This window comes from Boleophthalmus pectinirostris, unplaced genomic scaffold, assembly GCF_026225935.1.
Source record: "Boleophthalmus pectinirostris isolate CB_2022bp ecotype Guang Dong unplaced genomic scaffold, ASM2622593v1 HiC_scaffold_556, whole genome shotgun sequence".
Classification (NCBI taxonomy): Eukaryota; Metazoa; Chordata; class Actinopteri; order Gobiiformes; family Gobiidae; genus Boleophthalmus; species Boleophthalmus pectinirostris.
Window position 1 is genome coordinate 25,580 of NW_026571429.1, and position 24,421 is coordinate 50,000.

The 24,421-nt window shown below is 39.1% G+C and overlaps 1 protein-coding gene across 1 annotated transcript in view; it reads left to right on the top strand.

Annotated features, from left to right (window-relative positions):
- The window catches only part of LOC129411678 (insulin receptor-like), a 34,574-nt gene extending 10,162 nt beyond the window's left edge, over positions 1–24,412 (top strand). The window contains exons 2-4 of the mRNA XM_055163181.1: positions 3,069–3,617; positions 22,809–23,017; positions 23,098–24,412. Coding sequence (XP_055019156.1) covers positions 3,069–3,617; positions 22,809–23,017; positions 23,098–23,235 — 896 coding nt within the window. The 3' untranslated portion in view covers positions 23,236–24,412. The remainder of the gene's footprint in view (positions 1–3,068; positions 3,618–22,808; positions 23,018–23,097) is intronic.
- Positions 24,413–24,421: the final 9 nt, after the last annotated feature.

Here is a 24,421-nt window from a genome sequence, read left to right on the forward strand (position 1 = left end):
AAAACCCCAGCCCACATTGGCTCATTAGGCGCTGATTGAGTTGTTATTGTAATTAAGGGCTCCTGTACAGCCAGTGAGAGCACCAAGCTGTCTGCGTATGGGTGGTCCACAGCGGGAGGGCGAGTAACTGAGGGCTTTCGGTCATTGTCCAGCAAGTCTCCAACACCAACTCTGTATTCACGGGTTTTTATCCTCTATAATAGTGTAAACATAAAATCACTAAAACTAATGTCTGATATTGATTAAATGTCCTTGCATGACCTCACCACTAGCCTGTTGTCAAACCTGTCTCTTGTTGGGTAAATAAGGCTATTGTGCCCTCTCCTCTGCCCCTGTGTGGCTGTGTACGTGAAGCCTGTCATGTAACATTGGTCCATAGCAGGCCTCCATTCATGCATGTGATGGCCAACCGTCCTGTGGGTCCCTTACGTCACCCCGCGTTCCTGTCACTGCTCAGGTTACACTCCCCCCCCCCCGCTCCTGGCCCCAACCAAACTCATCCGCTGTACCTTTACTGCTGGTCAAATGCAGCTAAGTGCTAATTCAGCTACAATCATTCTAAGTTGGTGATATAGGTAGACACATCTAAACTTAAATGTGCATTGTGTAACTTTTTTGGTGAAGGAACCGTCACCTGTTTGTTTCTATGGATATGTCATGGCTCTGCCCGGAATTCTCCACAATATGACATTAAACATCTCTACCTTACATTTATTCAATTTCAGGTGATTTTATAGCTCAAAAATACCTAAGTAAACAGGCACCCTGACTCTGAGCGGGGTTGCATCTCCACAGATCTGACCTGTAACTTGGCTTTAAACTAGATTATATTGGTTTAATACCATCCTTTGAACCATTTCAGACAAGCAATAACATTTCCATAAAGAAAAGCATTTAAGGGATTCTCCACCAGAAAAGTTACACATTACACCTTTTAAAAGTGGACCTGTCATAGTAACATATTTTGATATTACTTCAGAAAATAACACTATAAATAACAATATTTAAATTATTTATGCCAATTTAACAGTAACCCTAAAGCAAAATTATCCTAGGAAAACCCTTTCAAATGTTTATTATTGTAAATTGTTGATAGTTGATAATACATTTTGCTAGTGAATCGTTGCTGGTTAGAAATTTTGTGGAAAAAACTTTTTTTTTACAACATATAGCAGGAGGAGTTTTTGTCAAATATTTGTCCCATCTGCTGCTTTGCAAAATACCCGAAGATGACCCCAGCTCACCCACTCTTTATCTTGATCTCTTGTAGTGGCAGGATAGCACAAAATATGTGACTTTCATTTAAATGCATATTACATTGTATCAACCTATGTCCATGTCTATATTGAAATTGAAATTGTTTTTATCGGTGCATTCTTATAATTTTTTTTATGATAAGTGAGTCTCACTTACTTGTTGATCCTGGCATGTTGCATAACATTTGTGTATTGTCATATTGCACAACAGCAGCTGACTGTGGCCTGTGGTCCTGTTTGATGTGACCAGTAGATAAGGCAGAAAGGACTGCCAGGTGTAATGTTGCACTTATCACACTACACAGGAAGAAATATGTTTTTGGCTCAAGTTTCCAAATGTCACCAGTGCAAGGGGTGTGGCCAATCAGCAGGTTTTATTGTGGATATTGGTTTCAGTTGCCCCACAGTGGTAGTAGTAAACATCGTAGTAGCAATTGTACTTTGCAGAACTATTCCACTGATACGCAGTCGGAGTTTGTTCCTGGTTTGTTGACATGTTTGTGTGTGTAATCATTAACAAAATGGGAAGTTAATCTGTAGCCTGCACCTGCACTATGATGGCACCAGTATGTGTCTCTTTGGTCCTGAAAACATACTCACGTACTCTAATTGAAGACCTGTGAATGGTTTATGCTTAATATTATGTTTGAATAAAGCCAGAAGTGTGATGTCTTCTTTTAGTTGTAAATGTCTGTCTCATCAGCTCTTTTAATAAATCATTCGTATTACACCTACATCCTGTCAAACTGAATTTGTTTACACCTCTTGCCTTTGCAGCTGCTGGCTTTGTTATGTTTTGACAATAATTTGTACTGAACTACATTGTCAACAAAAATATTTTGTTAAGTTATCGTGACAGGAATGATTCTCTGAAGACTCTCTTAGGCACAGTTGAAGGAAGAACTGTAAAATCAAACTGACAGAGGCTATTGACTTCATTCAAAGCAAAAATATCACAATTACATATAGTTTAATACAACTCTAGATTCTAATAGGTCTCTGTTGTCCAATGCATCTTGTAGTCGTGTGATGTAAGAGTACTGGCACTTCCCAAAAGCACACTGCTGTGTGTTTGCAGCAGCTAAAGAGTATGAATGAGCTTGGATAAGCGTTTTGCTTCCGGGCTTCATTTCTGTTAACCCTCTCATGCCTGCTTCATTCAGGACAGACACTACCATACAATAATTTTCTCTCCAGAGGCGTGCTAGGGCAGCCAATGAAAATCAAGGCTGTGTGTGTGTTGTGTATGCATGCATCGAGACCAGCAGAGAAACCGAGGGTATGCTTTATGAATGGCTCCACTTTATTGCTACTGATGCTACAGATCATGAGAATCACATTTGTTATTACCACAAATGAGGCATGATTCCAGTAAATCCTCTAAATGTTTGCTTTATATTAGTCATCATACAAGTCTTAAAATTGGCTGTTATGTTTACCCATTGTTCATTGAATTTGAATTATTAAGAGTACAAATGTTGATTGAGATTAAACTGCTAATAGAAACTGAAATTAAAAACAACATATTTGAAAGTAAATATTAGTTAGTGACCCTTTCTGAACAGGTTGTGTATTTGTACCCTGGTCTTACTGGCTAATAATTTTGTGCTCAAGCAAAACACTTACAGAACCTATACTATATGATATTCAGTATAGTATAGGTTTGCTGAAGAATATCTGCATTTCCGTCAGTTTGCTCTAGGACTTTTGTAAATACCACAAATGTGACATGAATATAAGTGAATATAATTAATTATAAACCAATTATGCATGAAAAATATATTAAACCTTTTATTGTGTTCTATTTTTCAGTCTGCCAGAGTAAAGACATCCGGAATAATGTGACAAACCTGCAGGCACTGGGAAACTGCACCATCATCGAGGGTCATCTAAAGATTCTTCTCATGTTCAACACCAAGACAGATGATTTTCGAGGCCTCAGCTATCCCAAACTTCGAGTGGTGACTGACTACGTGCTGCTGTTCAGAGTCTACGGCCTGGAGACGCTGGCACATCTCTTTCCAAATCTGACTGTTATACGTGGCAACAATCTCTTCTTCAACTACGCTCTGGTGGTGTACGAGATGCCGCAGATGAGGGAGCTGGGTCTGCACAGCCTCATGAACATCACCAGAGGAGCCGTGAGGATCGAGAAGAATGCTGATCTGTGCTACCTGGCAACCCTCGACTGGTCCAAGATCCTCGACTCTATGGAAGACAACTACATTGTGGCAAATAAAAATGAGAGGGAGTGTGGCGATGTGTGTCCTGGGACAGCCCAGGGCCTGACCATCTGTCCCCAGAACACCATCAACGGGCACTTCCGTGGCCGGTGCTGGTCACAGGATCACTGTCAGAGAAGTAAGTCAACATGTTTATACTACACCACACATTTATCCACTGTAATTCATCACACATAAAGCTGTATGTAATTCATTACACACAAAACTGCATAGAAGTCTATTGAAGCACATGCTGAGAACATTCACCAGGGATTTTTCCTGCAGAAATCAATGGAGGTGACTGATGTTTTCATTACAAAGCATTTCTGTAATGATCTCAATGATTTCCATGTTGTGGAGGGCTTTGACTAATATCAGTGATCAGAGGTCGTGCAAATGCATTGCCTTCTGCTTGCCAAAGACTGACCCGAGTGATGTCTCATATATTTATAGGTCCGTGGCTGCCTGGTGTGTCAGACAGTTACAGCGTTACTGACATATACAAATAATGCTGTTACTATACGAATACTATATACTATTACTATATAAGTTTTCATCACTCTTTAGATGTGTGGCTCTACAGACAGTGTGTGTCAAATAAACAGAGCTGTGATTTTAGGCTGAACTGGGATTCACTCCCCCTGGCCCTGTATATGCAGAAAGTTGTAAGAAAAAGAAAACATTATTTGCGCATTGCCAAATAAAACTTAGCAATGTTTTCATTATACATTTTATTTTAATTGGTAAACAATGATTTCCCTGCATGAGATTGCTTTTGATATGTTTCCAGCGACGAAAGGTTCAAATATCTGAAGTGGTGTGCAAGGTAATAAGTTTTGTTAACCATTGGTGTTGGGGCGGCAGGTATGACCGTTTACTCTGCGTCACATGATAGGCACCATTTCTAGAACATGATGCAATGGAGTTTTGTGTCAGTGCTGTAGGGGAGAGCTTGTGTTCACCTCACATACAGCTTTAACTGTGTTATTCTTTAATATGTTTGCATGATATCTCCTCATTACAGAACACCATATTTCTGCTACAGAGATTTTATAAAGTCTACAATGTTTAGACAAACAATACACAATAAGCAATACAATAAAGACTGTCTAAAATTTGTAATGCATTAGCTGGGTCACTTAAGTAGATTAGCTGATAGTTGAAGTTGAAGTAGTTTCACTGTATTGCCACAAAACTAAAGTAGTGCTGAAAAAACTGGAAATGTTTAATTAGCGCTTTATGTGAATGAAAGGTTGAGTTTACGGAGGATGCCAAGCCAGATGCACCGTGCAGGGTGGAGGAACATTAGATGGGGCATTAGAGTTTATGCGTGAGTGGAAACTGTGAGGTTGTTTTTGTTGTGCATTTTACAGGGTTCCACTGTTGCCCTAGGTAAGAGCCGGCGGACGCGTAGCATTCCTCTGATCTTGTACAGGCTCCTTATGAGCAGGAAGCGTGTGTGCATGCGTGCATGTGAGTTTGTAAAAGCGGCAAGCATCACGTTTAACTTTGTAACATTTGCATTCAAAATAACCTGAAGAACTGGCAAAGAGCTGTCTGGTCAGTTGTTGACAGTTCTATTGAGACAGTTTACTTTGCCCTTCTTTTGCAATCTACCACCAGTCACTGAGGCTCTGTTTCCAGTTAGTCTGGATAATGTGGGCTAGTGCAGTCAAGAGGTATTTTAAGCTTTACACATGTATTCCATTTAACATTCCTATAACAACTAAGATGAATATTAAAAAATAAAATGAAAAATAATAAAATTGCAAGTGTTGCTTTGGTGTAGCAAAAAAATTGAATCAATTAGAAAAAATGCAGACTAAAAATTAAAAACGGCAAAATAGGAATAAAGTAATATTTATTCAGAACTTTTGTGTTATTATTAGGTTTACTGTCCATTCACATTTTGTGAGAGGCTTGAACCTCAACTAAAACATTTACAAGAAAGTTTTAGCACATTCTCATGAATTACAAAAAAAAATCTTCTGACTTATGTCATCAAGATCATTTAGAAAAATACTGAGTTTTTTCCCAGTATTGCCCATATCGCGCCAAGTACATTGTGTTGTCATTGAACCAAAATATTATTCAAAATGACAACAGAACTAGACAGGAGTATGGTGATAAGGAAACGGCAAAAGTCAGTTTGTTGTTTGCTCTGAATTTATTGAGCTTGAGTGACGCCAGTGCAGCTCATAACACACAAACAGACATAGGCAGCACAAGGCTAAAAGGTTTTCAGGTCAAAGTTCATCCTGCCCTTACCCAGCCTCTTTGATTGTTTTAAAAGCCAGACTCATGCACTAGAATACACTGCACACAGTTTAACCTGTTAGACTAAAGCCCCTCAAATCACGCATCCATATCATGCTCTTGTATCATTTGTTGACACTTTGAAAAGTCCTTTTGAAAATGTATACTTTTGTTTTAGGTTAATTTAGACAGATATAAAAGCATATAATAATTTGTTATTTGTCACACATGTCTTATATTGTCCTTGCATGTTGTTTTCAGCTTTGTTTTTGAGGTTGCGTTGGTAATAGAAACTGTGAATCTGGGCAGTCAGTGTGAAATAAGATGAGTGTCAGCTGAGGCGGCTCGTAGGGGAAGAGCCGAGGTTGGGCATAGCAAAACAAACAGAGCAAAACAAACATGGCGGGGTGTTTCAAGTGTGGCTCCAGGTGCATGTATACTCAAAAAGCACACACGCTTCTCTCCAAATGGCTGGTGGCCAGGCCAGAAGAGGCGTAAGAAAAAGAATAACATTATTAAGGATAGAAGCACTCAATGAAGCATGCCCTGTGCCCACAATCAAACAAAAGCTCTTGGTTAGGCCAGCCTCTTAACTCTCCCTGTAAAAGTACCTCCACTCCAGCGCTGTCCCTCCCTCCTCTGTTCACTCTTCACTGGGGCTGATTCATGTCCTAAATATTTTCTCAAACATGCCACAGCAGGTGTTTTTCAAACCATTGTAATGAAGATTGAATATTTTACATGAAAACTGAACTAGAAAGAGATCTCTGTCAAGAACAAACCTATCACAAATATTATTTAGTCAATTGTCTCCATTCAACCAATGCTAAACCAGACATATTAAAACAGAATTAACCTGTATTTTCCAAGTCTGAAAGTCCATTCTTGGAGTGGACTACTTGTATATATGTCCCTGTGCTGCTGCTGCTTGCTGAACCTTTGCACATACTGTACATTCTCCTGACTCACGGCTGCAGCTCCATCTGGAGCAGAGGCCTGTTGTTTTTCCTGTATACCTCTACCTGCCAATCATCTCTAAGCACTCGCTCAACCTCTCCAAGCACATTTACTCACAAAGGATTTTTACACTGGGCTCCAACAGTTTCATTTAAAAATAAAAGCAAAAAAAAAATTGGTCTCTAGACTAACAATAATACAAGGATTAGATTTTAGATTCACCTGTAATTGTTGGCTCATAATGGTAATTTAAGTTTCTCAGGCTTCGTTACTGTACATTTGTGTTGTTATTTGTGGTGGCTCATCTGACAGACACACTCTCTGGTCTTTGTATTACCATAAATATCTTATAAGGGGCAGGAAGTGAGAGAAAGAGACCAAACTCCTGCTTGAGACAATAAAAGAGCCATATTGAGACAGATGGAGAGGTAGTGTTTTCGCCTCTGGCGGTCTCCATCTTTGTTAGCATATCCAAGTGAACTTTGATAGGCTGGCATCAGTGCTGTGTAGAGACTTGCCTATGGCCTCCTTTGCCCGTCCTGTGGGTGACTCTAGTATAGGCTGTGCTAACTGATGCTAACTTAGCATCTCGGGATGCTAAGTTGCTGCTTACTAGGCCCATGAACTACAGAAATATGTTAAACATGCAACTGTAGTTTTACTGTAAAGTAAAGCACATTCAAAAGCATCTACCTTATTGTGATGGCTGTATTTTTGTGTCCCACTGATCACACAACCATGTCATGCACTTAGCATTTATTTACTGAAATACTCAAATAAAGTCTAAAAATCATTAATATTCAATTGGTGACAGCTTTTCTACTACTATTCAATCTGCATTTGGAATTTTTACAATCTGCAGTCTGTTTGATAATTGGTTATCTGCATACTCAATATTTACCATGCATTACTACTTCTATCACATGCTCCTGGCAGAGTACATAAGTGCTAGAACGCAGGGGCTTCTGAGGATTCCGCGCGATTACTTACTAATTATTGTCTCATTCCTGTGTGATTACATGTCCCTGGAATCTGCCCAGTGTTTCTCAGCTGAATCCATGTATGATGGAAGTGTACTGGCAGGCCAGGGCTTGTTACTGCTGAACCACCTCTAATGACTTCCTCATTACTTCCCCTCTTTGTCCAAACCACTTCCTACTGCCATGCTTTATCACTGGACCCATGGGGGCAGCACTGTGTTTGATATGATGTTACATGTGGTAAAATATTGTAAATAAAGAGATTGTGCCGTAGTTCAAAGATGGTAGAAAACATGTAGCAGAGAATGATTGAACTGAGTGCCCTACTGAGGAGTATAACAGGAGACTCCCTCTGGTCAAGAGATGGCAGATTGTTTTCAGGTTTTTGAACAGATCGAATAGCCAGCTTCCAGCTTTGACATCTACACTACTCACCACCCGTTAGGAAACACAACGAATCCTTAATCGCCTTGTTTGTACTACCACTACCACTTCAGAACGCATTTGTGCCTTGCTCAATGGAAATAAAAAACCCTAAGCACGATATTAATTCTACTAACAGATTTCCTCAAAAGGGTCTCCACAAACCCAGTAGTCATCGTAACTCTGTCTTCATTTGAAGCTTAACAGAGTCAGAACCCTTTGTACTTGTTAGAGAAATGTCATTCTTAAGCTTCCTGAAATTTCAGAGTTTTACAACAGAAATCCAGTGGCTGTAAGTAATATGGTATATGCCATTAATGGAACTGATACAGATTTGTCCCAAGCATATTGCTCTTCTGTTTATTTCTGCCTCGTTTGATCACATGTTTCAGTGCAACCAACAGGAAATCGTCAATATCGAGCGCTGGAAGTGCACTTTGGCTTTCCAGAATTGAGTTTGATTGTCCTTGCCTGACCTCCACATCTTTGAAGTCATTTTCTGATGCAGCACTTCCATGTACTTTGTTGTTCACTGAATTTCATGATCTTGGATTTTGGGAAATGCTTCCACATGTAGTTTCTTGCTCCACAGAAAAATGCAGATACACCCTTGTAAGTCCTGTTCTATACCCAAGAATTCAATGTAAGTGTCAAATTTCAAAATAAACTCTAAACTTTATTTCCTTTTATCAAGTGGACATACTATATGGATTAGGTAGTGTCCTGGGTGGTCAAATGAGGTTTAATGTGACACCCAAATGTGTGAAAATACGAGCTGAAAAAACTTTGCTTTGGTGGGTTAGTTGTAGTAGTGGAGAATGGACAGGTGCATTGAAACAGTTTTGTTTAGTTGCAAAACACAGGTGACATTCACAAATGAGCACTCATAACTGACACAAATGGTTTGTTTGATCTTGGTACCAGCACAGTCTAACACTAGAGTCCGGTGTTTGTCATTGTCTTACAAACACATTGGAAGTTTTAACCCGTTTTACAATGGAGTGGTGCTGGGTTAGGGTTAGGGTTACGGTTAGGTTATAATAAAAACACCTATCACTTGAGCAGAATAAGCAGAGGTTCAGTACTTTTCTTAAATTCATCTGTAAATTCATCTGTAGTGAGGGTGGTTGGGCTGCGTGGCTGTTCTTCCTTAAAAAGAGCAGAAATTGACTGCATTTTCTATGCTGTCATGCTTATGGTATGTACTTTTCCTGTTCACCTCCGCTGGCTCTACTTTTATGGTGTCTCTGTCCTCATGAGAAATGAATGTGGTTAATAATTGTCCAGACCTAGATGTCTTGTCGTTTCTTGTGATGTCTCGCACAGTTGGAACAGAGTGATCTCAAACAGAATCAATGTACTCCTCTAAGTCTTTTTTCTTGTACCCTTTTGCTCCACCTTGCTCTGAAAGATCCTCCCTATGTACACCCTCCCAAACAGTTTTTTCCCCTGTCCTTCGTCTTTCCTACTTTGCTTTGTGCTCTCTCTCTCCCCTTCTTCCTCCCCTCTGCGCGCTGTGGTATGCAGACATGCAGGAATTTCTGGGCCTCAAAATGATAGACCAAACTTGTCAGCCCTGGCTGCTGTTACTAAAGATGGCCGCTGTGTGTTTGCCTGTGATTGGTGCACGTTGGAGTTTCTTCCCATGTGATTGGACACCACTTGTTTGTCTGTGGCTCACATGTTATTGGTACAAGTGTGAATTTCAGTGTTTTGTTTGTGTTGGTACATGATTGTGTGTGTAATGTATGGTCGTGGCATTCCTTCATGTGGTTATGGACACGTGTGTTTGCTAAACTGTATAAATAAGAGGCGTGTCACCTGTAGGAGTGCACACAGAATTCTCCAACAACATAAAATGGGGTCCAAAGAAAAAAAAAGGTTAGTTAGTCCTATTTGGTCTTGTTTTAATTCTCTTCATGCTTACTCCTTTTATTTTGACAGCCTTTGACCTACTACATACTATATAAGGCCACAATTTAGCCTGAAATAGGCATGGATGAGGTAATCGCAGCGCTCAGAGACAGAACTCAACACTTTACAGTCTTACAGAGTGTGGTCCCTGTGCTGTCCTTAATTTAGAGCATGAGCTTGTACAGCAGGCAGGTCTGGGGCATGTGCCTGTACGTATTGCCGGGCAGAATGACGTCCGGCCTTGCTCATATTTGGCATGCCTGGGCTGTTCCTCCTCCCGGGGCTGCCGCTCTTGGCCTTGTGATGGCATTGTCGCAATATTAAACCAGTTGAGTTCCTCAGCACCTCTTGTCGGCTGTCAACCCAACATACCACACCCTTCTGTCCCGCTCACACTAAGCACATGATCATGAAAGGACTGATGGGTAATTTTAAACAAGCCGCTCGGCACCTGTGAAAAGTGTGTACGTCAGTGCGTCATCTGACTGCTTCCTTGGTCATGTGCTGCCACTTTTCCACTTTTAGCTCAACTGTGCAAGGAATAAACCGTCTTAATTGTACATTTAGGTTATACAATAAACATGCCGTCTGTGTTTGAGGTGTGTGGACAGTAAGTATGTGACCCACAAATTCATGTCCGTCACGAGGAGGGAACAGTGGACATTGAACTCAACACGACTAATCCAGTCCATGTAAGGGCCAGCTTCCTGACTTAGAGAAGAGTACATTGATGGAAAAGCTGCATTCAGCCCAAGTGGATCTGGTCTATTTTCAAGACTGATAACGTATTTTTTTGAATGAGAGACTGGAGGTTGTTAACTGTATTCCTTTTATCTTCTAGTATCTTTCTCCATTGCCAATCCCTACAGTTCACAAAGGCTGTTTCACTGAGCTAATTGGTAGCAGGGGTTGTACAGGATGTCTGGCAGCAAAGGTTTATGTGTATGCTTGTAACAAATGTGCACAGGGTGACTTACAGCAGTGCTCTGCACCCCATTAGAGGTATTTCCACCGAACCAGAGATATCATCAGAGACTAAGAGATTTGGTGAGCACAGAATATAAGGGCGCGTGTAAGACTGTCCTGCAGGTCTCTCTGTAAGTTATAGGAGATCTAACGTCCTGACTTAAACCATGGGTCTAGTTAAGGGGTAAATGTTCTGTTGGTTGTATCACACTAAATTGAACTCATTACATTTTATTACCTTTTTCCCAATGTTCCCAGACTGTTTCCTAATTGACTTTCCTTCAAATTTAATACATGACTAGTGATGGTAAGTTTAAGCCTAAATGATGGTAGTACTTCTCTTGGTTTGAAGCTTCTTATCATTAGCACTGATGGATTGTTTGTATGACAAACCTGGCTCTCCCATTGGCCTGGTGGGATGTGTGTCTGTGTAGGAGAACTGTCTGGCAGTGCATACGTCCAGACTGCAGACCCAGCGTGTAGATGGAGACAGATGCCTCTGAGCACTGGCCTCCTGCATGCTGCTGACAGAGATGTATGTGTCAGTAGCACTATGGTGGGCTATGGGAGGACAATAGGATTCACTTTTCTAATAACAAACCATAATCGTACATATTAATCGTACATATTTGTTTTAATATGACTGTGAGGATAATGTGTATGCTCTTATAGATTTGCATTTGTAGGGCATTTATCTCGGGCCGGGACCAGCAGAAAGCACACCCCTGCTTGTGTATTCAAGTTTTAGAACAAGATAAACAGTGAGTCTGGGCCATGTGAAATCTTGTCTTATGCTATTACTGGTCCCTGGGCCATACTTTGAACATACCCACTTTAATCATTTTTTCTTGGTTGCAGCTTTCAACAGGACTTGGTGCCCCGTATGTTACCCTGACTGTTTACAACATCAATCATCAATACATGTTTACCAGTATTTGCTAACTGCTGCTCCTTTGACCACCCAGACTCTGCTCCTGTCAAGATTCAATTTGTCTCTCATTGTACTTTTAAAAATCTTGTTACAGAAGCACACTGAGTCTTTCCCCTGGTCCTCTGGTTGCTGCCTGTCAGACCCTCACATCTGTCATACACTGTTACGGTGCACATATTTAATGACCACATAAATACGGGGTCGTTGCACAATAGAGGCTCATTGGGCAGTTAGTTCTAGCTTGTTTGTTATTTCATCAGGTAAGAAAACATGGCAGCATTTCACTTCTCCGCTTCATTACATTTTCTCATTAATCTCATCATTAAGCATGTGTGAGCTCTACATAAAGCCACTTGCTCTTGTGTAGAGATGTAACTCTGGCAAATATGCAGCTCCCTGCTCATTTGAGATGTAGGCTCTACTAGGGGTGGGCGATATATCGATATTTTAAATATATCGAGATAGTTTTTAAACTCGATATGAATTCTGACATATCGTATATATCGATATAATGCTTATATTCAATTCTGATTTCGCCGCTTCACTTGTTTGTCTTCTCTCTCGTCACCTCCGCGCGCCCCCGCCTCCCTGATTTTGTTCGCCCTGTCTCCTTCACTCGTCACTACCGCCCTGAACGCCGAAAGTTGGTGCCAGTGAAAAACTTCAAGCACCACGAACCTTTTCCACCATTTACAGACAAGAACATCAGCAGCACATCCTCATATTCCACCGAGTCTCGTCCTTTAGCCCGAAAGAAGCTAAATGAGCTGAGCTGCACGAGAAGTGCGCTGTTTATGCAAATGAGCCATGCGCTTAAGTTTCGTTTCTGTAAAATGTAAACGCACGTGCGCAAAACTGCATTAAACACATTATTATCGCAAACGGGCTGATGTGGCTCTAGAGTCGTTATGCTTTATATATTGTAAAGTTTAGCAATGTAAAGTTTATTTATGCAGAATATTTAAATTAATAATCTGCTGCAGTGTCACTTGTTGTTGTGTTTGGAAACGTTGGGTTTGATCTGCAGTGGATTGTGAGATTAAACCTCAGAGCTCCTTACTGCTGGATAATAACATGGATCTATTGAAATAAGGAACATCCTGAGCTTCTTCTGCTAAATGAGCTCATGGTTATGATTATGGTCTGGATAACAGTTAATGCAAAGATGAACTTGTGTTGAGTTGTTTTATTTATGAATGAAAAGAAGAAAATATGTATTATTTCTTTTATTTTACAGTTAAATTATTATTTATGTAATTAGGGTTTTTTGTAATCTTAAATGTTCTTGTTAAACTGTCGACCTCTTACACTTCAATTTAAAAAAAAGGACCTTGTGGAATTTGACAGATTTGTTTTTGCAGTTTATAGTTTTAGGGGGTTATTTTTTCTTGAACATATATCGAGATATATATCGTATATCGAGATATAGCAAAATATATCGAGATATATTTTTTGATCCATTTCGCCCAGCCCTAGGCTCTACTATTACAGACTGCCATTAGATAACAGTGCTTAACTGATCTGGTGTCAATTAAGCTTGAAGTATTCCATTCAAAAAACATTGATGATTGATGAATTGCAATGTGAATTGTTGAATTAGACTGAAGAATTTATAAAAAGCAAAATGATACATTCTAGATATGACTTTATTACATAACACTTCCTGTAAGGGACTATGGTTATTTTCTGTGTGTCTTTGTCCTGTCTTATGCAGTCATGTTCCTGAATCAAACACAGAATGTAATGTACACAATTTTTTGACAGTTTTACAGTCACCTGTTCCACTTGTGTCTGCTTTTGTTTGTGTGAGAGCCTGTGTCTTTATGTGACACTGGCCCAGCGCTCAGCTGCTGACGGCTGCTGACAGCACCTGCTCTGATGACCTGTTTTTCTCTAATGCATATGTTCTGTTTCTTCTCCTTTGTCCTGTGGCCTGGTGCACATATATTATGTATGTCAATACAGCACACTTATATATGCTTATTCCCTTTGAGCCTTCCCCTGTGCACTTACACTGCTCTGTTTGCTGAGCTCGCTGCACTTTCTGTTATTCATCCCCCCTTGTGGGCCGGGTTCATATTCATTTTATTTATTTATCTTAATTATCATGTATTGTATTTGCAAGTGTGTGAGTTTTAGTCATTATATTCATTTAGAAGTGTGTGTGAGTGTATATAAAATGAAATATTAATACAAAATTGAAACCTTGTTCAGGTTCTACATTTATATATTTAAAAGTTTGACAGCTGTTTGTTTTAGCCTGCAGTCTTGGGTTGAAAAACATGACTAACTACAGTTTAATCCTGGGGTTAAGCAAGACCCCCTGTGATTTTCTGTAGCATGGGGGGGAGGGGCTGTGCAGTGATCAGAATGAATCCAATCCATACCTCACACTGTTGTCTTGGTAATGGGGTTACTATCCATGACCACTGTCCTTCACACTTTTCATTGGCCATTCTCTACCTCACTCACTCGCCCTCCAAACAACTGCATTGATTCTTTGTTTATGCTCCGAGATGTGATTTGAACCAGGGCATCTCGAACCATGACACATCCTTAAAATTTTTCAGAAAGCGTTGACACATCCATGGATTTCAGAATTATGAAAAATTTGGACTGCTGCCATACTGATTAACAATATAAAACAAAAAAGGAGGGGACTAGTCCTCAAAATGAGGCATACAGTAACATAAATTGTAACCCATGAATACCCTGTAGAATCAATACTTTTATTTTATACATTTTATTTACAGGCTTTCATTGCAATGGAGAATCAGTTATATTTCTTTTCTTGTGTTGAGCACTTTGATTTAAAATGGTGGAATTCACAGGGTTTGTTGACTTGGTGCAGCTCCTCCCAGCCACAAACAGCACATTCAGTGAACAAAATGCATAATTAATCAAGTAAACTCTCTGAGTGAGTGTGGCTCATTCTCAGTCTAGACTCTGATCGATGGCTTACCTGCTTTGCTTTGTTAACCTCTGCACCACTCATCTCTCAGGTTCCAAAGACTCATTTAGATTACAACAAATTACAAGACACTTGCAATTTGGAAAAAAAAATAAAATAAATAAATAAATATATATATATATATATATATAATATATATATATATATATATATATATATATATATATATATATATATATATATATATATATATATAAAATTAAAGTGATTATCTGTCAATATCTGTCTTCATTGTGTCAGATATTGTAACAAACGATGTCAACCAAAATCCAAACCTGGGCATTAAATTCGTTCTCAGTCACGTATGGTTCATGTGTGGAAAAAAAAAATTTATGTTGTCATTTTAGGTTTTGGATAAGTAAATGAAATTATGTATCATCTGCACTGTTTATTGTTTAAAAGTTAGATTAAAGTTTGTTTATAGCTAGCTGTGTAAAGGCATGCAGCGCACAAGCGTGTCTTTGTGCCTGTGTGTGTATCTGAGCCGTAGTGTGATGTTGTGAATATGAAATAGGGCAGCGAGCATCTGCACTGCAGCCATCCGCTTGGCTCTGGAGCTCAGTGATACTGGCCACTGTGGTCAGCCTACTATAACACGCTAGTGTGAGTACAGATAATGAAGCTGTAACTTTATCTCATGTCTAGCGGATACTTTAATTTCACATGTGAAAATCTTAAAAAAAAAAAAAAAACTCGTATTGCAAATCTGGAGATCTGTAGCACTGCAGCATGTTCACACTCCATCAACAAGGATAACTTCTGAATCAGAAGTCAAATATTATAACACTTGCATGAGGTAGGCTCTCTCCTTTGGGCTTCTCGCTAGATCTCCTCAATACTTCCCCTCCTTTATTTGTTGTATATCAGCAATCTGCTTGCCCAGTACTTTTTGAATTACTTGCTTCTAGGTTGTTTTTCAGTTTTTATGATGTCATCATCACAAATTGGGAAAATTTCAGTTTATCTGCACTGGCGCCTGCAGCTGTTCAGGAATTTTCTGCATCAATGCTTTTTTGTCTTCTTGAAGTTTGCCCGTGACCTCTTCAGATTCCTTCCAGGCGTAGGTTATTTCTTCTCCCACTGTAGATGCCTGATCTGTTTGTCTTTTTGTTTTATTTTCTCCACATTGGCCTTGATTTTTGATTTTGTCTTTTCTTGTGTGTCCTTAAGCACTTGAGATTCCTTCACTGGCAAAACGGTTTCATTTTTTAGTTTAATTTTTTAAGTTCCTCCATCATCTTCTTTACCCACTCACTGGTGCTTGGTCAGAAGTCTCTTAAGTTTCTTGCCCCATCTCACAGATTCTTGATCTGCTTTAGCTCTTTCAAGAAATTCTCTCTGACACTTAACTTCAATCAGAATTTTAACACAAACTAATTATCACATTTGCCCTAAAAAGTTTTAAGTCACAAATGCAGTGCAATCTATTAAATATTATATATATAAAAATATTTGACCATAAATAGTAGAAATGAATTGATATGTATTAATTACTGCTTTCATGAACATTGTGTATCAGTTGAGGACTGAGGTATGAGACTTTTCACCTCTCACCGCACAGTGTCTAGATCAGGGGTGGGCAATTATTTTTTCCATGGGGCCACATGAGAAACAGAAAATATTGTAGAGGACTGCACCAAAATGCTTAATTCAATTCTGCATAATATTAATTGTATTTCTTTATAAAAAGCAGTAAATAACATTGTTTTGACAAGCTGCTAAGACTAGTAAGAGTATATGTTACGACGAAGCTATGAAAAAGTGAGGTTACCTTACAAAAAATGCCATTTATAAAAAACACCTCTAAAATAAAAGCAATGCAGCTTAGTCCATGCATGAAGTAAAATGATAAAATATGTTTATTTTGTAATTCCAAATGATCTTAAACGGTCTGGTCAGAGTCAACCAAAGGGCCGTATCTGGCCCTGGAGCTGTACAATGCCCAGGTCTGCTCTAGATGATATGAGCCGATAATGTACCATCGGTGCAAAAGGAGACGTTTTAAAATACCTTAGTCATGACTAGGCTGCCACTCAGCACCGCTGATTAGATTACCTACAGAAGAAACAAAGTATTTTTCTGCAGGACTGCTATAATTCATAAAACTGCACTTAGGGCTGTCTAGTTAAAGATGTCAAATCACTGTCTGCACCATTTGTCAACTCACACAATGAATATTACTGTTTTAATAGTGTTTTTAGTCTTGTTTTTCATTCCAGTTTTCCTACATTTTTTGCCGTCCATCCGTTTACATTTGCATCACACTGTTAATTATAATTTTTTACATTTTTATACATTTTCAGTGACTTGGAAGTTGGAACCTTAGACTGACAAACCCTAAATGGCTTTTGCTCTTTTTTTTGGAGAACAGCACCTGGTATACAGGACAGTTCTTTTTTGCCTAGTCACTTTATATTAAAAATATAAATATTTTTCACTAGGGATGCACTGATCCAGTTTTTTCAGTTCCAATAACTGTATTCTGATACAGCAAAATGATCAGTATCGATATCCAATACCAGTATCGGACACATTAAATACACATAAAATAGCGGGGGGGATATGGCAAAAAGTGTCTATTACAATTTTCTTTGAGGCAACTCACAATATTGGTTTCATTTCTGTTTCTTGTACACTTTTTCTATTGCTTTTTAGGAGATAAATAAAGTTCTCTGCTTCTTCTGAAAGCTGATTAGTTATACCCAGCTGTCATAAAGAAATACAAATATGGCTTACGATTAAATTTTTATCTCCTTATCACCCCCTAGCCCTATATTCAGTCTATGATATGTATTCCTCTGATCTGGAGTTTGTGAGGAAGGATGCTCAACCACTGACTGTCTCGCCTCACACACACTGTGTCAGAACTGGACCTCCTTGTGTGCGTTCACTAATGCTAAAAATGTCAGTTTCTTGAGTGTATCATGACAGCACATATGTACCATAGAAGAGATGTAAAGCTAACTTAGACTTGAAGAGTTGTAAAGTTTTCCCAGAGGAGTCAAGGAGAGGAAAACAAGGGTGCGCCTGAAGGCCATATCGATCAGAGCCCCACCCTCTACCTCTGTAATGAGATTTAGTGCTGTGGTTGTTGCAGAAGCAGATTGGTCACCTGGGGCTAAGTGCGGTGGCTTTCCTGGATGTGGTGAAATGGGCACTGGACCAGGGTCACAACCAACGTGGACATAGCTTGAAATGAAATAGAGATTAACAGCTAACATCAGGGATGTGCTTTATAATGTAAAGATGAGGAACAAGTGATGACTAGAGGGAAATCTCAGAAAATGCCTGTTGGGCACATGGAGCTAATTACTGCAGACAGTCGATGTCTGGACTGGTCTCCATGGTAACAAGATGGGCCAGCAGGAATGGCCAGCACAGATGAGGAAATCAATGTCCAGACAGACAAAGCCACACTCATAAATACTAGAAGTGCTTTTAAAGTTCTGTGTGTTTCAGATGTACATAGATGGAAAGTTAAAATTGTATAGTTGGTATAGTAGTTGGTATTTTAAAAATGTATTTATTGGTTTTATCCATTTTATTCTTCTACCGCCTTTATTAATTGATTTTATAATTTTTATTCATTGATTCTATCATTATTATTATTATTATTATTTTATCTATTGATTGTATTAGTTCCTGTTGTTTGAACATAATTCTGCTCACTTTTTAGAGTTAAATGTTTTGCATTGCTATGTGAAGCACTTTGGAAACTGTTTTGTTTATAAAATGTGCTATACAAATAAAGTTAGGTTGGATTGGATCATCTTTTAAAGGAACTTTATGTAGCCTGCGCTCTTACAGTTTTAAAAGTACTACTATCACATCTGAACCTGTGTTGCCAGTGCCTAAAGTTGCAGATAGAAGACACATGCATTCTTAGTATATGGACAGATCATGCCAAGTGTGGAAGCTCAGAACGACTTTAAATGACTCATAGAGCTGCAGAGGCTGCACTAACAGCAATTAATGTTAGTCTACATGTGCTGGGGTTTAATGACGATTCAGATCAGAGTCTTTAGTTTTAAACCAACAGAATATCAGCATTGAATCCATTTGTTACCATTTTGGTAACCAGAATGCGAGACTCGGGTGAGGCTTATTCTGCTCAACTGGATAAATGTCTTGACAGGCAAAACAATGTTAAATGTTTGTGTCATTAAAAATATATGGTTTGATGAATTGATTTGAACATGTTTACCTCATATCTGGGGTCACAATGATTGGTCATGCTTATGGAATTTATCAAAATCTTCCTTTTATGTCCAATCTCCTGACTTTGTGAAGGAAAGCTCTGTTGCTCTGTTTATGTGATTGACATGTTGTGGTCTGAGGTTTATAATATAAATTGTAAAGTCTTGAAATTATAATGACAATTGGTTATACGATGAGTATGTTATGTATACACTACTACAGCCTCATGGTGCCATCTACTGCTTTTTTTTTTCTAATTGGAGAAATACTTTAGTACCACTGTTTATGTAAGAAATCAGCTGGACAGGTTGAGACAAGTATGCAGATGTGAGGGATTGTGTGTACGAATAGTTTAATGGAAAAAGGTAAAGGTTAATATCTTTGTTTGGACTTTGATTGTTGAGCACCATCTTGTGCACCTGCAGTATATAGTGCTGCTAAGGTCATGTTGACCCAATGATAACTGTGTGTGTGGTGCTCCGATGAGTCACAAACCTGCTGAGCTGGAGACCGATCGACCTCACATAAATGTCTTGTCCAAACATTGACTCTTAACTTCAACAGACTTTGATATGAGGCATTCATATAGGTGTTATTGTCTTGGTGACAACTTGGCAGAAATATGAAAATAGCATTTAATAGTATTTGCAATAATTCTTGCTGTACCTGTAGATCTCTGCAAACATGTTCTGAAAGGCATTCTTGTATTATTTTATCATAACAAAAGAAAAATTGTAATTCTGTCAACTGGACAAAGGTTTGTTGGAGTGAAGACGCTTCTTCAGTTCTGAACTGAAGAAGCTGTTTAGATGAGCAGTGAACGTCTTCACTCCAACAAACCTTTGTCCAGTTGACAGATTTAGAATGTTTCTTTTGCTTTGGATCATATCTGGACAACCGAGGGATTACGCAGACATTTATCAGTTTGCTTCAATCGTCTCTCAAATGTTAATGTTCCTGGAGCTTTTTACAATGAGCACTATGAGCAGAAACAAACTTTTTAAACATATTGCAAATTAAATCGCTATCACAATACCAAGATAGTGTATTTGTCTTTAGATTGTCTTTTAAATAAAATTATTGCACTTGTTATTGTTATTGCACAGTGACACTTGAGGAAACGATATTATCCGCTCCCTCCCAGCAATCAGTGTGTTTTTGTTTACATTCCCTCCCCTCCCCCTTCCTCTGCTGTACTCTCTCCAGGCAAGTGTCTTACATCAGATCTCTTGACGCATTTATAGCAGGCTTTTGAAGCTTAGGACTCCCACAGTGGCCAAATATAGTAAACGTGAACCTAGCAGCTCTTTGTGTGGAAACGTGTGCGTTCTCCTGAGTAAATGGCTCTAGGGTAAAAACGTGTTTGTTATTGTTCCCAGCACTTCGCCTGTAGACAACACTGCCAATTAAAGGGGAGGTTTTATGTGTTAAGAGCAGGAAGTGTTATCGTGTGTGGCTGCACGCTATTGGCTGCTCTCTTTCTTCCATGTTTCTTCCCTGGGGACTAAGCAGCCTTTACTGCCATGGCCAAATGAAAGGTAAACACTACACACCTTTGATCAGTATTTGCATTAAAAGACCTTACGGGAACTGTGTGTTTTTGTGTCTTTGGTTTTGTGTGTGTGTACCAAACATAAAAATTACTGAATGAAGTGAGGTTCACGTGCGTTCGCTCATCTTAATGCTGAAGGTGCTCTCTATGATGTTTCCTCCTTTTGTTATTCAAGTCGTAGTGAAATCATGCTTCCCTCCACCCCTATCCACTAGGCATGAAAACAAAACAAGGCGTTGTATGAATGAAAGTGGGAGGGGCTGAGTGGCCTAGAAAGGCAGGCAGATAGAGCGATAGATAGTTGGACAGGGCAGGCTGTGGCAGACAAGGCTAGAGGAGGACATGCAGTAGGAGGGCATGAATGAATCGGGGAGCTCACTGAAGCATATAGCCCGGACATCCAGGCACTAACACAGATTTGTGTTTAATATTGTACTCAAGGTTGCTATTGGTAACACAAAAACACTGTAAATAGACTTGGACTTAGACAAACTTTCTTGATCCTAAGGGTGATTTCTTGGACACAATACAGCACATATTACAATATAATAACAAAGAGCAACATATTAAATGGCAATACATTTAAAAAAAAACATGGGTAATAAACCAGACCACTCTAACTTGCAATGATCTATGCTTTTGATAATAAGATCATCTTAAAGTAAAAATCTGGTTCTGGTTGATTCATCTGAAAACTCCCTCCATTGAATTTGTAACATTGGTTGTCTTTGTTAAATTGATCTTACATTTATGAAGCTAATTTCTTTTATACCTCAATGTTGGCCCTGCTCCCATTTTAGCCAGTTCGGTCAAGGCTGAAGAGTAAATCTGTCCTCTGCTACATTCAGCTCCTTGGCTACGTCTGCCCCAGCAAGGCCAGGGTTAACCTTAGGCGTCTCTCCTCCCAACATGGAAAAGACCATTGAATGGCTGCCTCCCCCAGCAGCAAACACATTGGCTGAAGCTGAGGGTGGATCTGCGGCTGCTATAACATTCTGGACTGGATCCGGAGCTGGAGCGCCGCATTTGAAATAATGTGGCGGTCACACGCAGCATGTACACAGGCAGCAGACAGACAGAGGGGGAGGGCTGAGGGGGCAGGACTCTGCATTTTTTTTGCATCGATAGAAGACTACAGCGACCAACTTCAGCTCAGTCTTTAAAACACAGTCAAACTAATACTGTGTGAACTGCATTGATTTTTTTTTTTTTTAATAATTGATACTTTGCAGTGACATCACACTGGGTGTTCTGCATGTATCTCTATGGTAGAATGTTCATGTTATAGTAGAGACACAGTGCACATATTTGCAAACACTGCTTTAGATTGCCTAAAAACACAGAATGGATTTGGATTGAGCTTGTGATCAATACTTGTGTCCATAGTCCTGTTTATATTTTGTTTGTCTGACAAAAATGATGAGTGTGACCAACTGAAAAACTGTTGACTAATGCTAGCTAGTTGTGACTGTTATTTTATGTGCAAGAGACTTGCAGAAAATCACGTTGTGTCACGTCGCTGTTGTAGTTCCATCTAAATCAGTTCATTCTGGTCAGATTGTGTTACAGCAAAACTCAGATTAAAGTCTAACTTGAGAAGCAAAACTTTAGACAGAGCAGTGTCTACAGTTAGCATCACACCACCAGGAAATGCTGAAGTATCAGTATGCTTAATTTGTTTGCTTTAAAGTTCCTTCCTCAAACTTATTTTTAAAATCTGACCTTTGGCAAACCATGCCATAGTGATTCCCCATCGTGTCTACTGCCAGTTATTCTGTGGAGCTGGTGAAAAGGTCATTGGGTGGTAAAAGGTGAGATATAATGAGTCTCTCCTGGCCCACAGAGTTAGCTGTAACCTCTACTTTATTAGATCATTACAGAGTACAGGTCAGCGCCAACAGCTAATCCAATCACAGCTGACAGTGAGGCGCTGGGAGCAAATGGGTTCTTAATAGGTCAAATAAATCCTGACAAAGGTGTACAGATGTTGACCACATATGTGTATGTATCACATGACATAGAATTTTAAAACAAAGACAACCCCTGGTATCACAGAATACAACACTATAAATCTAACTAAAAATCAGCATGCCTCTCCTTCATTATTTTCATTTTTTTCATGTTATTTTATTAGTTATATTTATCTGTATCCTGTATGTTTGTATTATTACTTCTGTCCTCAGTGTGTTCGGATAGCTGCAAACATGGAGCATGTACACCCCAGGGCCAGTGCTGCCACGATCAGTGCCTGGGCGGGTGCTCAGAGCCGGGTAACTCCAGCAGCTGTGTGGCCTGCAGGAACCTCCAGCATGGAAGTACTTGTGTAGATAAGTGTCCTCCCGGATACTACATCTTCAGAGGATGGCGCTGCGTCAGCTTCTCCTTCTGCCAGGTTTTTATCATGTGCTATTTCAGACATATGGCTGTAATAAGTGTGCACTCTCTGAAATATGCATTTGTTGTTTTATCTAGGACCTGCACAACCAGTGTCAACAAATAAAGAAGATGAACCAGGACAGGGAATCTAGTTGCTTTGAATATGTCATCCACAATGGCGCCTGCATCCCTGAGTGTCCATCTGGATACACAATAGTAAACGCCACTACGTAAGTCTTATACACCGGCCATCAACACACTAGATAAACCGAAAGTTACAATTTTAACTATGGTTCTTTGGATACCGGATGACGGCAGTTCGCATTTACGCAGAGAACATTTAGTGCTTTCCACACGGCCCTCTGGTGGTCAGGATGAATGAAATAGAACTATTGAAATGGTCATTCATTATTATACTATGATTCAACTTTTGTATTAAGGGCATTTGGGAACTGACTTAACAACAAGCCAGGTATGATTTCTCTTTATGAAGTCTCTGACTTCTCCAGGCAAACACAGTAGTAATAACTGGTAAAGGCTGTTTAAAATGTGAGACTTTATGAATAATTTAATAAAAAGTATAATTTGTTTTAGTGTTAGCCTTAGTTGGTGGTGATTTGGTGAATAAATATCATTAGTGTGTGTCACACTGCATGCATGCATGTTATCCAGATCCCAGTATGGGCTCGCTCTGCTGTGTCTGTGTATCTAGCTTTATGCATGTGTAACATGCAAGGGCACGACCTTATTTACCATTCAACTTGCAGTTGCAGTTACAAGGAATATTGGAGTAGTAACTATATTACTATTTATTTAAAATTTTTGTATTTATTTATTTTTTTTTACAATTGATCTAAACTTGCAGAGAAGTCTTAATGATGGTGTTATAAAAATATATATAATATATATAAGCTTGCCTCACATCAGACACCATAAATCGGCATACATGTTTTTCACATATCTGTTATACTGTTGAGAGATTAAATTTATTATTATTATTATTATTATCATTATTGTAAGTAAACAGAATGATTTGGGGGTTTATTTACAACGGGAGTGAACAGGAAAGGCTATGCACTTTGGCTCGGTCAAACGTCTTGTTTGTGTGTAAAAGAGATTGACTTTCCCTGCAACCAACCTGCAGGGATTATCAAGTACTTAGACAGAAAAGAACATTGCTTTAAGTCTCATTCAGAACCCCCTGAGGCACAACACAGCCTGGTATTCTTTGTGTGTTTACTTCATTTATGTTACAATAAAAACAATAAATAAAACAACGGGATCTGTACATTATCATAATATCTATGTTTAATACTATTTAGGTTGAATAACATGCAGCTAAAACATTTACATTTATAAAACAATGTGTTAATTAATTTAATTATTGCACAGCATCACATTTGTCTGTGTAACATTGAAA